We start from the raw sequence: 16,869 nt of genomic DNA on the forward strand, positions 1-16,869 counted from the left end.
CCAGGCGTGGTGGCATGCGCCTGTAGTCCCAGCAACGTGGGAGGCTGAGACAGGAGAATTACTTGAACCCAGGAGGCAGAGGTTGCAGTGAGCTGAGATTGCGCCATTGCACTCCACCCTGGGCAACAGAGTGGGACTCTGTCTCAAAAAGGAAAAAAAAAAAAAGACTCTGCTGTACATGACCAGCCATGACCTTGGCAATTCCAAAGGGAACAGCAAAGGAAGATGAGGACAAATGCATGGGTAATATCAAAAGGTGAAAGATACTGAAGGAGGTAGACTGAAATCGAAGCCTTTTCCCTCCAGAATAATTAGAATCTAAGTAATGTTGCTACTGACATATCTTTGCATAATTCAGGACAATGGAAAGCAATGTTATCTCAAGGTGCTTTCCAAAGTAGTTACGTGGTAGTCAATGTCATCGCCTTTGTTACAGGAGGAGAAACTCAGGTGGGCAGCAAGCCGTGCTTACTGGACTACTAAGTGACTGACCCAAGGCTTGCCTTTGTCTCCTTAGCCCGCCTCGCTTGTAATTAACGCAAGAGTTTGCTAAATGCCTGAGATAGAGAGCATCTGCCTCATCCTATTGTGTTTATGAAAGAATGGTTTCACTCAGGATCAGCTAAAGAGGTGCAGATTTAAAGTAAGGGAAGCTGAGGCTACCACTAAAATCTGAATCCTGGGAATGGCCATAAGATGGCTGGATGTGCAGGGGCCAAGGGTTTGGCCCTCTGAAGATTTGCTGAAAAATCAACTTGCAAAAGGCAGAGTAACTGGGGAAAAGGCATACAGATTTATTTAGCATGTGTTATACATGGGAGTGTACAGAATGAAAATTCAGAAATAGAGGGGAGAGTTTCCAGTTTTATGCTTAGGTTCAACAAAGTATGGACAGCTGTGTAAAAATACGATTGGACAAAAACGGTTTGATCTAATGCTAATAGCCTGAGCGGATGAACCCAGCAAGGCCTGGCTCTCTAGATTCTTCTTGGCCTCTCTGAGCAGTGTTCCTTCCTTCTGGGTATGGGGCAGGGCACTCTCTGGAATGGGAGTCTTTTTTGTTTGTTTGTTTTTTTGAGACGGAGTCTCGCTCTGTCGCCCAGGCTGGGGTGCAGTGGCCGGATCTCAGCTCACTGCAAGCTCCGCCTCCCGGGTTTACGCCATTCTCCTGCCTCAGCCTCCTGAGTGGCTGAGACTACAGGCGCCCGCCACCTCGCCCGGCTAGTTTTTTGTATTTTTTTAGTAGAGACGGGGTTTCACTGTGTTCGCCAGGATGGTCTCGATCTCCTGACCTCGTGATCCGCCCGTCTCGGCCTCCCAAAGTGCTGGGATTACAGGCTTGAGCCACCGCGCCCGGCCTGGAATGGGAGTCTTATGACCTACAGTCAAACAAGCTAGGTCAGATAATTTCCTTATGGCCAGTTTTTACACAGAAAGGCAAAGGGAAAATTAGAGTAATATTTTTAGGTTTCATGGCTGGCTTTGGGAAAAAAGCATTCTGATTTCTGTAACTTGCATTGGAAAAGAGGGATTCTAGTTTCTCAGGCTAGCCTTGGAGGGAGAGTAGGACTGAGAGACAGGCAGGCAGAAAAAGGTCAGAGAAAAACTTTTGCTTCTGAGGCTATTTCCTAAGGCTTCATTTTGGGGAACTGTTTTCTGAGCCTCAACAGAAAGAAGGTGCATTTTCTTGGCCTTGGGATTGATGTTAAGCTGGGTCTGAGCTGCTGTAGAAAATGACCCACTGTCCAACCCCCTACACTGGGCCAGAGCCAGACCACACCCAAGGGTTTGGAGAGGGCACCATTTCCAAGTTGCTGCTTTCATATTTCACACCACCACGGCCGTGCACATTTAGCAATGAGGGAAGGGCCAGCCATGATTTTGATGCTGATGTCAAAGCATTTGAAAGTCTCCAGAGAAAGGAAGACCAGTTGAGTGGGGGTGATAATATGAAAGGAATGTTTTTAAGAGTAAGTTCTGTTAAGGAAAAGAAAGAATCTTAGAGGATGCATTTATGGATGACAAATCTCAGAAGGACTCTAAGGGATCAGGAATCAGTTTGAGTTCTGAAATAACAGAAAAAAGGCATGAACAGAAACATAAAGCAAGGAAGATGGGAAATGTGTAAGCCAGATATGTGGAATTCACACACACGCACACATAATTTCTGTCTCAAGAACGGGGAACATTTCCCAGCTAGATATATTTGTAGAAAGCAATAGCTGGAAATACATGAACCCCAATATTTACCCCTATTCACAATTTTTCTAGTAATTGTAAATTGGGAAACATTACATAATACATCTAAGGCTCAGGTTACTCAATTATAAAATAGGAATAACTAGGCTGGGCTCAGTGGCTCATGCCTATAATCCCAGCATTTTGGGAGGCTGAGCCTGGCAGACCACCTGAGGTCAGGAGTTCGAGACCAGCCTGGCCAACATGGCGAAACCCCTCTCTACTAAAAATACAAAAAATTAGCCGGGCATGGTGGCAGGTGCCTGTAATCCCAACTACTAGGGAACTAGGGAGGCTGAGGCAGGAGAATTGCTTGAACCTGGGAGGCAGAGGTTGCCATGAGCCGAGATCACATATTGCACTCCAGCCTGGGTGACAGAGCAAGTCTCTGTCTTAAAAAAAAAAAAAAAGAAAGAAAGAAAGAAAGAAAATAAAATAGGAATAACTAGTGGTACTTGCTTCATTGGATTATTAGGCATATACATTGGTTAATCCATATAAAATATTCAGCACTATGCCTGGCATATAGTCACCACACCATACATTTCAGAGAATACTATTTTTGCAATAATTAAATCAATTCAAACATTTATTGAGTGCCTTACCTACTACATGCCAGGCACTCTGTTAGATAGAATATGGGCAGATATCACCTTCAAGATGTTGAAAAGAAAGTGATTGAGATCTTGTAAATGAATAATTATAATGTAACTAAGGGACTGTAAATAAATCATTATAATATAACCAAGTAGGGATCTTGGAGGAGATAGCAACTTACTTTTGTTTTCTTTTTCTTTTTTTTTTTTTCTGTATGTTTTTTAGCAATTTACTCTTCCTGAACAATTAGGAAAAATGACTTGTGAGTTTGAACCGTATGACTAGAATTTAGCCAGCTCAAAAAAAAAAGGAGATAAAAAGGAGGTACTATTACAGGAAGAGTAACAACGATATATGCCCTGGAGGAGAGGGTTTAGGAAAATTGTAAAATGTCCGATGTGCTTGACATGAAGTGGGCGCTGGGAAGATGATGAGCAGATACCTAAAGGATGGCTGCAGAATTTGGGTTTCCTTCTTCAGGCATTAGGAGGCAGTTGAGCAGGTCTGTATTTTAGAGCAGCAGTATGGAAAACAGCCGAAGGAAGAGAGGGCCTAGAAGGGAAACCTCCAAGGAGCCTGCAAGGAATGAGGCCTGCGCAAATCTTGTCCATTCACTTACATCGATTGTGTTTCTATGACTGTGCTTCTATGTGCCCAGCACAGTTTTAAAGGGTTGGGGATGTAGAAATGAACTAGACAGGCAAGGCCCCTGCCCACATGGAGTCTGATATTCTACAGGGGAGAGACAGGCAATACAAAAACAAACAAGTAAACAGCAACATTCTGAGGAGTACAAAGAAGAAACTAAAAACAGGGTGTCATGAAGTAGAGTAAGGCAGGTGGTAGGTGGGAAGGGTTTCTTTAAAGGGAAGGTCTTTCTGAGGAGAAAATGGAAATGCAGAGGAAAGAGTCAGGAGTCAGGGATCAAAGAACCTGAGAAACCCTTGAAATTGTGTTCAACATGTGGTATATAAGCGCATTTTTATGGGGAGATTCTCAAAGGGGCATGGCCGTGATCTCATCCCCCCATATGATATTTAGTATTCATTTGCTGTACTTACATATAGAATTAATTTTGTTTTAAATTTTTCTCTATATCAAAAGGTGGGGGAGATAGCTATGTAGATATATCTAACTAGATATACAGATATTCTTCCCCCACCCCTCCACTTATTTCATGGAGCTGTAATAAGAGATACGCACTTAGGGGTACAAAATTGGGCTCTGTGATTTAAATGTATCCTCTACATGAAAAAAGGAAAAAATCGTCTTTTGTTCTTCCTATTGAAAGGCCGACGACGGACCTGAAACTGACCTGATGGGCTTGGTGTCAACAAGGATGCCTCTTCTATGTTAATTAATATATTGTAGAAGCATAGATATAACCTTTATATTTTAGCGTAGTCTGGAGGGCTACGTACGGGCGGTGCTCCTGGCTTGATGTGAGCAGGCGGTGGGAGTTGAGGCGGGCGGGCCAGGCCCCGGGTCCCAGAGGCCTACTGGCCATCTTGCAGAGAGTTCAGCCTGGAAAGGCCCAGGGAAGGGCCTGGAGGCCTCCGGAAAGGCCCGGGGAGGGTCAAGGAAGCCCGAGGAGGCCCAGGAAGGCCCCAGAAGGTCCAGGACGCCGAGGGGAAAGTCAGAGAAGGCCCGGGAGGCTCAGGCTTTCCTGCGAGGCCCGGGGCGGCCTCTCCAGGCCAGGCTGGCCGAGTGGGCTGCGCAGCCCCAGAGGGGGCCGTGCGGGGCGCAGGGACAGGGCCTGAGGCTGGTCGTCCTCCCCTGGCGGCGGCGTGCGTCCCGCGGGCTCGGCAGCCGGGTGACCCCCGAGAGGCTCTGCGCCTGGGCGGCCACCGGCGACCCCGCGGCCCGCGAATACCGGTGGACCTGGTGGAACGCGAGGCCTCCCGGGGCGCCCCCGCTCTCTGGTAGTTGCCGGGAGACCCGGCCGGTGGGGAAGCCCGCGGAGCCGCAGCCCCGGCCCCGGCGCCCGCAGGTCTCTCTGGGCCCCGCCTGGGCCCTGGGCCCGACTCCCACCCCTGCGCCGGCCCGCGGGCTTCGCAGTCCCTACACCGCCGACCCGGCTGCGCTCGAGGCTGCCCGCCGCCCTCTCTGTCCCCCGCTGCAGGAAGCCCGAGGCAGAGGGGGCGCCCTCCAAGCCGTCAGCCACGCACGCGGAGGCGCTGGGGCCTCGGGGCGGCGCACCAGGAGAGAACGCCGGGGAGGACACTGGGGCCTTCGGCGAGGTGGGGTAAGAGACCCGGCACCGGGGAATCCCGCACCCCCTCCTGCTACCCCTGGAACTGGGCTCCCCACCCAGTCCAGCCACAGCTCAGGAGGAAAAGGCGATTCCTCTTCCCGGGGGCCTCGCAGCTCCCTGAGACACGCGCCTTCACGCACTCCAGCCCCTAAAGCTCCTGTCCCCCAGCTCGCAGTACCCAAGGCGTCCTTTGTCCCCAGGGCCGTCCCTCGGGTGCGGTGGCCTTGTCCAGGAACTGGATGCCCTCCTCCTTGACACACCCCCAGTGGCCCCAGGCAGCGCCACCTGCTCAGCCACGCCTTCCTCCTGCATTCAAACCCAGTGTCTGGCATGCACACACCCGGTGGACCAATACCGGCGTTGGCTGAAAACCGACCTAAACTAAATCTCCCATTTCTTCCTACACTTTTAAGTAGGGGACAATCAATTGTAAACGATTAGCAGATAGACCGATTAGTGCGGTGGCTTTAATTTGTAATTCTTGGCCAGGCGCAGTGGTTCACGCCTGTAATCCCAGCACTTTGGGAGGCTGAGGCGGGTGTATCACGAGGTCAGGAGTTCAAGACCAGCCTGGCCAACATGGTGGCTTGAACCCGGGAGGCAGAGGTTGCAGTGAGCCGAGATCGCGCCACTGCACTCCAGCCTGGGCAACAAAGTGAGACTGTCTCAAAAAAAAAAAAAAAAAAAGTTATTCTTTCCAGATAGCCATACCTTAATGCAGTGACTTTTTTGCTTGTTACCTTAGAGTTCTCTAATTCTTTTACTTTAAACGGCAGTGGGTTAAAACGTTTTAGGTACCTTGACTCATTGGTGTGGAAAATATAGTTTGGTCCTGGGGGCGATCTGGTGTCTCTGAAATATGCACGAGGTGCTTGCCTGGCCTAGTTGTAAGGGTTCAATCCTGCTTTCAAATGGAGCAATTGTTTTGAATGATTAAAAGGAGACTTTGTGCCCCTGTTTTCTAAGTTCTGGATAATTCACCATAGTTTGTTCCAATTTGTATTTCATCTTCTTAGCTGGTTATTTACTTTCTCACCTCTGATCCGAATTTCCTCATCTTGTTCTGAGATCTGCTAGTTTGCTGTTGTCTGTGCTCCTTTTGAGTCAGGCTTGCCCCTTGTTTTTGGTTGGTTTGGTACTGTCACCCTCACCCTGCTCGCCTAGCCCCTCTCTTCTGCTTTCTAAGCATTCTCTTACCTCCTTTAGATGGGAAATCAAACTCACACTTCTTCTTTTTTATAAATGTTGACCCTTACTCATACATGTGCCTGTCCCACAATCTGTATAGGATTTTAAGGAAACAGAGCAGCAGCTACAACAAAATGGGGAGAAGAAATGAGACCTGTGGTAACAGCCTACGTGTGTCAAACGTCTCTCAGGAGGTATGGCAGGCGCTGTTGAACTTGAGTGTTTGGGCAGCGGCTCCTGTTGCTAAGACAACTCCCTTGGAGTTTTCTTGCAGTGATGTCCTTGCTGCTTTTGCATCGTGGGCAGTTTATCCTGTGTTTTCCTTTTGGCACGTTTGGAACGGCAAATGGAAATTTTCTATTTCTTTTAACAAAGGAAAAATTAGCCAGCTCTTCTCCAAATGCCAAACATTTCAAGTTGCAATTTTGCTTCATTAAAGGTGCTACCTTGTTATCCACCAGGCAGTGCTCACTTCCTTTGTTTTCACACACACGCCCTTTGTGAAAAATATTGGTAAGGCAGGTGGGATATCACAAAGCATAATCAAGTCCCAACTCTTAAGAAATTTGCACACTGTCAGACTTCATGTTTAGTTAATGAGCCTTCTTTACCAGTTGATCAATTTGGTTATGTTAATTTTTTTTGTTGTTTTTGGTTTTTGTTTGTTTGTTTTGGAGACAAGGCAGTCTTCCTCTGTCTCCCAGGCTGCAGTGCTGTGGCAGGATCTCGGCTCACTGCAGCCTCCATCTCCCAGGTTCAAGCGATTCTCCTGCCTCGGCCTCCCGAGTAGCTGGGACTACACGCATGTGCCACCACGCCGGCTAGTTTTTATATTTTCAGTAGACACATGTTGGCCAGGCTGGTCTGGAACTCCTGACCTCAAGTGATCCACCCGCCTTGGCTGCCCAAAGTGCTGGGATTACAGGTGTGACCTACCCATGCCTGGCCTGGTTACATTCATTTTATTTTATAATTGCAACAACACAGTTTCATCAACTGAGGATGTTTCTTTCACATGTTCATTTCATACAAGAGTACCAGGATTTATATAGCTGAAAAAAGCTTAAAAATCCACCAGATATCGTAAAAAGGTTTGAAGGGGCACATCTCACACATGAACGTAAAAACCCAGTCATCATGCTGTGAACTACAAAAGGATCTTTTAAATACAAATAACTGGGCCTCACCCTCATTCTTTTTTTTTTTCCTTTTTTGGAGACGGAGTCTCACTCTGTCACCCAGGCTGGAGTGCAGTGGCACTATCGCAGCTCACTGCAACTTCTGCCTCTCGGGTTCAAGCGATTCTCCCCTCAGCCCCCCAGTAGCTGGGATTACAGGCGCCCGCCACCACACCCAGCTAATTTTTGTATTTTTAGTAGAGATGGGGTTTCACCAAGTTGGCCAGGCTGGTCTAGAACTCCTGACTTGAGGTGATCTGCCCGCCTCGGCCTCCCAAAATGCTGGGATTACGGGCTTGAGCCACCGCGCCCGGCCCTCACCGTCATTCTTTAAAATCAGGATTTTTTTTTTCTCAACAATTATTTTTAAAAACCTCCCCAGGTGATGATTCTCATGTAGAGATTAGCCCTTGTACATATCATGCCAGAGAGCAGAGTATTAGTTGTATTATATTTTTCATAAATCTGTAGATAAAGATAATCTGCAGCCTCCCTTCCAATGTTCAACTACCCTTCCCATCAGGAGATATCTCTTTGTGGATAAATTAAATCCTCATGCTGTTTTGAAGCTTATTTCTCTCTGTTCCTCCTTAATGAAGAGATTGTATCTAATAATACCTAACATTTCATTTGCTTAGAGTTTCATTTACAATGCTTTTTTGAGACAGAAAACAATTGGGTTCATTCCTAAAAATTTACTTTCTTATAAACTAATCACCTCTTCACTTTCTGTTTTCCAGAATAAATTGTTACAGTCTTGTACACACCTGCCACATTTTCCTCCGTAGTGCTCTGCACCTTGTCTGGAACATAAATACTCTGTTGTTAGTACATTTCCCTTTTGATTTTTGGCTTTCTTTTGAATATTTCGTAAGTGTTTCTCCACATCTGGAAGCCAGAATGAGTAGTGGGCTGGTTAGTGTTGAATATAATGTGAGGGTTACAGACTTCCTGTGGTTGATGGAAAGATTTTTATATGCTTTCATTTTTTAAATTTTATTTATTTGTTTATTTATTTATTTATTTTGAGACAGTCTCACTCTATGGCCCAGGCTGGAGGGCAGTGGTGTGATTGCAGCTCACCGCAACTTCCACCTCCTGGGTTCAAGCGATTCTCCTGCCTCAGCCTCCCAAATAGCTGGGATTACAGGTGTGTGCCACCACACCCGGCTGATTTTTGTATTTTTATTGGAGACAGGGTTTCACCATGTTGGCCAGGCTGGTCTCGAACTCCAGACCTCAGGTGATCCTGACCTGCCCCGGCCTCCCAAAGTGCTAGGATTACAGGCATGAGCCACCAGACCCAGCTTTTTATAGGCTTTTAGATCTGATACTCAGATATAGAAAGTTTGATTAATGCACAATTGTGTTCCAGAGACACACTGAACAGGACATTTTATTCCATTTTAAAAATCAATTTTGAAAACCTGTGTGTTATTATTTTTAACAAAATGTGAATGAAACCACAAATTATTGTAAAAGCCTTTCTAATTCCTCAACAATAGGTGTTATCAAGCTGATAAGGGCTTGGTTAAGAGAAAATTGCTTTCTCCTCAAAGATGCTGAGAAGTTCTTTATAATGAGGGGTGAGAGTCACGAAGCTTTGTGCCTTTTGTCATACTTTACCCAAAGAACGTGTGACATGATTGAGGTTTTTATGTTTTCTTAATGTTAAGTTTATCCTAAAACAAATATTGTTTTAGAACTTATCTCACTGGAATTTGGATTCAGAAGTGCCTGTTCCTGAAAACAAAATCCTCCCAGCTGGAAGGGATAGAGCAGCAGGTGGTAAGAAATCGTAGATGTGTATACTTATACTGAAAGAATCACTCATATTTAAAGGGGGTTTGTTTTGAATATAATCAGTTTTATGTAACTATTAATTGTCATTTTTTATACACATTTCAGGCAAAATTAACAAGGTAAGGATAAATGTTTGGTTTTAAAGTATTCATAAAACATACTATTTTAAAATTATAAGTATGTTCTTTAAAAAAAATTTCCTTCCTGAAAGTTAAACTTTAAATTTCATTTCTGTAGAGTTCTTCACACAAGTCAAAGTCAAATATTTTACAGAGTTTCAAATTGGTTATTACATTAATATTTTGTCATATTAAGTATTTTTCAGTATAACAATACTATAAATGAAAATTGAGTATCGTCTTTTTTAGTTATTGTCAAAAAGGAAGTAGTCCTGTCCTTTAAAATGTCTTGAAGCAGGCTGGGTGCAGTGGCTCACGTCTGTAATCCCAGCACTTTGGGAGGCTGAGGCAAGTGGATCACTTGAGGTCAGGAGTTTGAGACCAGCCTGGGCAATATGGTGAAACCCCATCTCTACCAAAAAAAAAATTAGCCGAGCATGGTGGCACATGCGTGTAGTCCCAGCTACTCGAGAGGCTGAGCTCAGCAGGAGGATCGCTTGAGCCCAGGAAATGGAGGTTTCAGTGAGCCAAGATTGTGCCCCTGTACTCCAGCCTGGGTGACAGAAGGAGACCCTGTCTCAGCAACAAAAACAAAAAGTCTTGAAGTAGTTGAAATGACCAATATCTTGTTCTGAAGTAGTGGAAAATTAATCTTTTTGTTTATCCTTTTTGATCAGAACATAAAACATTTAACTGCAAAATAAAGACAATCTTAATGATATTCAAGTCTTATTAACAGTTTAGTTGGTATTTGTAATAAATAGGTTATACTAATTTTTGCTGAAATCAGTAAAAACAAAATATTTCTTTATATATAAACAAAGTATCATTCAATTTTACCATGTATTCCTTGATTAGAACAAGAGCTGTACATTGTTAGAACAAGAATAGGGAACAGAGATATATTATGTTTAAAAGTCTTCTGCTGCCTTATAGAACTATTTGGAAATTCCAGTGGAGCAGCCGATGCCAGAACCTAATTTGTCGGCACATACTCAAAAAAGTACACAGGTGGGATTTGATTCATCATACCCTTAAAATATTACATTTTAAAAATATATGCAGCTACTAAACGATTTCCCATTATTTTTCTGTCATCAGAATAGTAAACAAGGGATCTTTCAATTATGGAATTGTGCTCTTAATGAAGGAAGTACCATAGAGAAGAGGTAAGCGAATAGTTATTTTGTAACACCCTAAATTACTGAAATAAATTTAAAATACACATGAGATAACTACTTGGAATACAAGGACCATGAACCACCAGAAGAAAATAGTATTCTGTGGGAATAGTGGGCAATGATAGAAATCCACCCTAAAACAGGAAGTGGCTGCAAATACCACCAGACAATTAGAATAGGTGGGAATCAAGAGTTTTACTATGTTCTGACAATGAAGATTTTAGATGGATAAAGTATGGGCTTCCTGTTGAAAGCAACAGGAACTGTAATAGGAAAGTAGTATTGCATTCCAGGGACTATGTTAATTCCTTGTATGTAGTAGTTCATGTAACTCACAGCTGACCATGTAAGGAAGGCAGTTATCATCATCCCTGTTTTACAGTTGAGGACGCTTGAGGCATGGTGACAAGTAACTTGCTCAGAGTCGCACAATATTAATGAAAGGTGGAGGCCGGGCGCGGTGGCTCAAGCCTGTAATCCCAGCACTTTGGGAGGCCGAGACGGGCGGATCACGAGGTCAGGAGATCGAGACCATCCTGGCTAACACAATGAAACCCCGTCTCTACTAAAAATACAAAAAAATTAGCCGGGCGAGGTGGCGGGCGCCTGTAGTCCCAGCTACTTGGGAGGCTGAGGCAGGAGAATGGCGTAAACCCGGGAGGCGGAGCTTGCAGTGAGCTGAGATCCGGCTACTGCACTCCAGCCTGGGCGACAGAGCGAGACTCCGTCTCAAAAAAAAAAAAAAAAAAAAAGAAAGAAAGGTGGAACCAGGATATGAAAGTAACCTGGCTCAGGCTCATAGACATTACAGTTTATCGCTTCTCAGACCTTACCTGAGGTTTTTTTTTGTTTTTTTTTTTTGTTTTTTTTGAGATGGAGTTTCACTCTTGTTGCCCAGGCTGGAATGCAAAGGTATGATCTCGGCTCATCGCAACCTCTGCCTCCTGGGTTCAAGTGATTCTCTTTCCTCAGCCTCCTGAGTAACTGGGATTTCAGGCATGGGCCACCATGCCCAGCTAATTTTGTATTTTTAGTAGAGACGGGGTTTCTCCATGTAGTCAGGCTGGTCTCGAACTCCCGACCTCAGGTGATCCACCCACCTTGGCCTCCCAAAGTTCTGGGATTACAGGTGTGAGCCACCACGCCAGGCTGCTTTTTAATTTATTAGTATACTTTTTTAAGTTCTGGGATACATGTGCAGAACTTGCAGGTTTGTTACATAGGTATGGTGGTTTGCTGCACCCAACCTTACCTGAGTTTTAAATCTTTTTTATTTTTTTATTTTTTTTTTTAGACAAAGTTTTGCTCTTGTTGCCCAGGCTGGAGTGCAATGGCACGATCTCAGCTCACTGCAACCTCCGCCTTCCAGGTTCAAGCAATTCTCTGCCTCAGCCTCCCAAGTAGCTAGGATTACAGGTGCCCACCACCACGCCTGTTTAATTTTTGTATTTTTAGTAGAGACGGGGTTTTACCACCTTGGCCAGGCTGGTCTTGAACTCCTGACCTCGTGATTCACCCACCTCGGCCTCCCAAAGTGCTGGGATTACAGGCATGAGCCACCGTGCCCGGCTCCTGACTTTTAATTCTTATTTTTTGATTCTTAAACTTTGCCTTGCATTAGGACTAGCTAGAAGGCTTCTCAGAAAGCCAGGTTACTAGTATTTGGAAATGAACGCTTACTGAGGACCGCTTTGTGGCACTTCACACAGCGTCTTTGCTCACGGTCCTGAGTTTCAGGGCTCTTCTGTGTAGTTTAGCAGGAGAGTGGTTCGCGTGCTATCAGCCATGTCCTAGTCAGAGGGTTTTACCTCTGTGAGGCCTGGGGTGAAGTTCACTCTATGTTAAAATTCAATGGGGAAATCAAGTTCTATGGCAGTTGTGGTGACTGATGACCTAAAGCAATGTTGGTGCTGATGGGGATAAAAAAGGCTATTTTTATGAGAAAAAACCTCAGCTGGGAAAACGTATTTCAAGATAAGCGGTCAAACGAAGTGAATTGAATTTTATCACAGTAGCAGAGGAGTGAACAAATGGAGGCAGTAGAATGCAGTGGTTAGGACCAGGGGCATGGGAGTCCACCACGTGGAGTCACTTCCAGCTCTCCCACTTCCTAGATGTGTGACCTTAGCCACTCTACACCCCCGCTTCCTTATCTGTTCAAGGTGGAAAATAAAAGTGCCTATCTCATGAGGTCGTGAGGACTGAACAGAACAATGTGTTTGACGGGCATTTGCTATTAATACTGGATAGGTTTAATAATGTTGCAGAAATGGCCGGGCGTGGTGGCTCAAGCCTGTAATCCCAGCACTTTGGGAGGCCGAGACGGGCGGATCACGAGGTCAGGAGATCGAGACCATCCTGGCTAACACGGTGAAACCCCATCTCTACTAAAAAATACAAAAAACTAGCCGGGCGAGGTGGCGGGCGCCTGTAGTCCCAGCTACTTGGGAGGCTGAGGCAGGAGAATGGCGTAAACCCGGGAGGCGGAGCTTGCAGTGAGCTGAGATCCGGCCACTGTACTCCAGCTCGGGTGACAGAGCGAGACTCCGTCTCAAAAAAAAAAAAAAAAAAAAAAAAAATAATGTTGCAGAAATGGAGGTTTGGTATCAATGAAAGATTTTTCTCCTCAATATACCATCAACAAGTAAAAAGAATAAAAGTAATATCTTAGTGTTTAACATTTTGCACAGCACATTCATATAAATTCTCTTGCTTCTCAGACTACCTTCAAGGTAGGTATTATCATTTCCATTTTGCTCACTCACTGATAGCAAAGGGCTTCAAACCTAGGCCCTCCCCTTCCGGATTTCACACTCTTCATACTACATGTACGTGTCTATTAACACTTGTAGATTTAAAGTGATTTTCCTGTGGTTTTTCAAAGGCAAGGCAGTATACCTAGTATTTAGCTAAATGAGTATTTTTTCTTTTTCTTTTTCTTTTTTTTTTGCAACAGGGCCTCATTCTGTCACCCAGGCTGGGGTGTAGTGGTGCAGTCGTGGTTTACTGCAGCCTCCACCTCTGAGGCTGAAGCGGTCTTCCCAGCTCAGCCTCTGGAGGAGCAGGGACTACAGGCGCGTGCCTCCATGCCCAGCTCATTTTTTGTAGAGATGAATTTTGCCGTGTTGCTCAGCCTGGTCTCAGAATCCCAGGTGCAAGCAATCTGCCTGCCTTGGCCTCCCAAAGTGTTGGGATTACAGGTGTGAGCTACTGCGCCTGGCCTCGAAAGTATTTTTCAAAACTTTTCCAGATTATTTTGTTATCTTTAATGTCAACTGGCTTAAAAAGAAGCAAGAGGATATCAAGCCTATATGTCAACTAATGCATCAAATCTTTCAATCTCAGTATTTCTAGTTATCTTTAAAAAATAAAAACTAACTAGAAACTCAGTATTCTATGGCTTTTTTGTAGTTTTCATTTTACCATAATACCTAGAATTACTCCTAAAATAGAAGAGCATCATTACATGAAAATTACTAGGGACTATATCTGGGATAATTTTTGATAGACATTGTTCGCTTCCTTTTTTGTTACAGTAATTTTTACAAACCACAGTGGCTAACATAGAAGGCTTTTTAAAGTAACATAATTACATTCTTTGAGTTTCCTTTTATCTAATTCTGGATCAATAAACATTTCATTTTAATTTCAGTTTGAGTTAGATATCCTCATTTTCAAACCTAACAATTGCATGTACACTATCGGCAAACATATAGTTATCCACCTTTAACCTATTGTCTATCCACAGCCACAGTTAGCCATTTTAGGTGTCATAATCTAGTCACCTGTGCTTGCACAAAGGGATGCCTAGTTAATATTTTAATCTATATTTTAAAAAATTTATGTAGTTGTATATTAGAGCATTTTTGGAAACTAACATATTTCTGTTACAGGTAGCTAGATCCACATATGCCATTGGGAGCTACACATTAACCAGCCTTTGATAAAGGGTACTTAACCTTATCATTTTCATAGCATTTTAATTCTAGTCAATAAACCATTCATTGAATTATTTTTTAAAGGGAATTCAAAAAATCTTCAGTGGAAACTGGCTTTAATGTAACCAGTAATCCTATCAGGGTCTTCACTCTGAGCCACCCATTCACAAGCACTTCAGCTGATGAGCAGGTTGGTCCTTACCCTGGACTGCCGGTGCCACTAGGTCTCTGCTGGCCCCATGCTGATGGAGACTTTTTCAACAACAGAAATGAGATTCAATTTAGTTCATGTTCAACTATAGAAAACAACGATGGTGAAACGTTACCTGCTGCAAATTGGAATTTGAAACACGGAAGCAGCAGTGTGGAAGAAAATTTAACAGATGAAAGTGACTTATCAGAAAATGAGAAAGCAAATGATACTTTACTTAGCTCTTTTAAAAAGGTGGACCTGAACTTGAAGCCAGAAACAATAAAAAATGTTGAGGAACCTTTCACCGAGGAGCCAAATGAAGTATTTCCATATCCTGATTTTCTCCCTCCTGCTTTCAGTACTCTAGACTTGCACAATTTAGCCCTCTCCAAATCTGACAATTGGAAAGCAACAGTGGAACCTGCAGAAAGCTCTATTGAACACTTGATAACTCGTTTACTGGAACTAGAACGATTACAACATATGACTATTCAAAAAGAGAGGCCAAGACTACCAGCGACTTTCTGTACTCCAGCAGTAACTGAACGACCCTCTTCCTCCAAAGCTACACCAAAAGCGAGACAGCTAAAACTTTGTGACTCTTTGAGTCTTCAGATACCTTGTGTAGATAAAAGTCAAGAAAGAAGTAAAAACAACTCTGGTTCTTGCAAACTTGAGCAAAATGCTTTAAAATGGAATTGGAGCAATGCTGGCAAATATAAATGGAATACTAGACCACCGCCTCTAAAAAGTTCTTCCACCACAAAACAATTGACTGAAACTTATAAGAATCCCAAAAGTTATATTTTAAATCCATGCCAAGAACTTTCATCCAAGCCTACTACTGGCCAAACAACTCAATCACTGCTTAAAATGGTCTCCACAAGATGTCTGCCATCGAGGTCTCTAATGCCAGTTTCACCTATACCTCTGTCTTTTCCCGAAAATCAGAAGGAAGAAATTAAGGCACCGAAGAGAAACTTTGGGACCAAAAAGAAACTTTACCGACAAAATACAGTGTTGAATAGACCGTTCTCTATTCAGAAGCTAAACTGTTTGTCACCTTCCCTTATTGCTAAGGATAAGTGCTGCTCACCCATTGAACAAAAATAACTCTTTTCTTTCACACATCTCAGTGTGAACAGATCTATTCTAAGAAGCCCAACTAAGATATGGTTAATTATTCCAAGACACAGGTACTGTTAACAATCCCCCAAAATCACCAAACGGTTGCTTGATGTGATATGGAGTGGAACTTGTGAAGAGCACTGCTGAGATGTCTATATATAAACCCACAGGCTTCTATACTGACATATTTGCATGTTGTGTTTCAAATAAATGGTTCACTTAGTAGACTATTCTATTCAAAAGGCTATTGTTTTTTCAGTGATTGTTTTCCAGCCTCATTCCATCAATAAATGGTATAATTGACTTATTGCAGCTATAGTTCTTGTTATGTAGTCATGAGTTGATTTTTTAAAAGGTCTTTCCCACTCTGGTATCATTTTTTTTTTTTTCTTGTGCCCTCATCTCCACAGATCTATCATTTTGACCTATCCTTTGGGCATTTACTTAGCCCTTAAAAGCTAAAGAAGTTGTTGTTCTATTAATGTACAAGATCCTCTAGATCCCCCTAGCTCCTCCCAAATCCTTAGAAATTTTCTATGTCCCCGGCCTTTCTTTGTCATATACATGAAAGATTGTTCTCTTTGGGGCCCAACTATAGGTTTAGGCATGAAATAACCCTCTTCCACTCAGACCCAGTATTTTTTAAATGTTGAAGAAAAAAATGGGTAAGATCACTGTTCACAGAGCAGCCAAAATGTCATGTTACTAGAATTTTTTCCAGGCTCTGCACTGCTGGAAGTCTTTTTTTTTTTTTTTTTTTTGAGACGGAGTCTCACGCTGTTGCCCAGGCTGGAGTGCAGTGGCGCGATCTCGGCTCACTGCAAGCTCCGCCTCCCGGGTTCCCGCCATTCTCCTGCCTCAGCCTCCTGAGTAGCTGGGACTACAGGCGCCCGCCACCGCGCCCGGCTAATTTTTTGTATTTTTAGTAGAGACGGGGTATCACTGTGGTCTCGATCTCCTGACCTTGTGATCCGCCCGCCTCGGCCTCCCAAAGTGCTGGGATTACAGGCTTGAGCCACCGCGCCCGGCCACTGCTGGAAGTCTTAAGGCTG

The 16,869-nt window shown here is 43.9% G+C and overlaps 1 protein-coding gene and 2 pseudogenes across 3 annotated transcripts in view; 1 reads left to right on the plus strand and 2 right to left on the minus strand.

Annotated features, from left to right (window-relative positions):
- The window catches only part of TEX56P (testis expressed 56, pseudogene), a 60,929-nt pseudogene extending 56,221 nt beyond the window's left edge, over nucleotides 1-4,708 (minus strand). The window contains 1 exon segment of the transcript NR_199081.1: nucleotides 4,257-4,708. The product of NR_199081.1 is annotated as a testis expressed 56, pseudogene, transcript variant 2 (transcript).
- FAM217A (family with sequence similarity 217 member A) lies at nucleotides 4,560-16,120 on the plus strand. Of its 2 annotated transcripts, XM_028847866.2 has the most exons (6): nucleotides 4,560-5,080; nucleotides 6,378-6,471; nucleotides 9,159-9,243; nucleotides 10,314-10,388; nucleotides 10,479-10,546; nucleotides 14,581-16,120. In XM_028847866.2, the coding sequence occupies exons 2-6, from the start codon at nucleotides 6,425-6,427 to the stop codon at nucleotides 15,800-15,802; spliced, it is 1,497 nt and encodes a 498-aa protein (XP_028703699.1). In that variant the 5' UTR covers nucleotides 4,560-5,080; nucleotides 6,378-6,424; the 3' UTR covers nucleotides 15,803-16,120. The 2 variants fall into 2 exon arrangements, with proteins under 2 accessions (XP_028703699.1, XP_028703697.1); XM_028847864.2 differs by lacking the exon at nucleotides 6,378-6,471 and having other exon boundaries at nucleotides 4,946-5,080.
- LOC114677919 (small nucleolar RNA U13) lies at nucleotides 7,346-7,436 on the minus strand (annotated as a pseudogene).
- Nucleotides 16,121-16,869: the final 749 nt, after the last annotated feature.

Source organism: Macaca mulatta, chromosome 4 (genome assembly GCF_049350105.2).
Source record: "Macaca mulatta isolate MMU2019108-1 chromosome 4, T2T-MMU8v2.0, whole genome shotgun sequence".
Classification (NCBI taxonomy): domain Eukaryota; kingdom Metazoa; phylum Chordata; class Mammalia; order Primates; family Cercopithecidae; genus Macaca; species Macaca mulatta.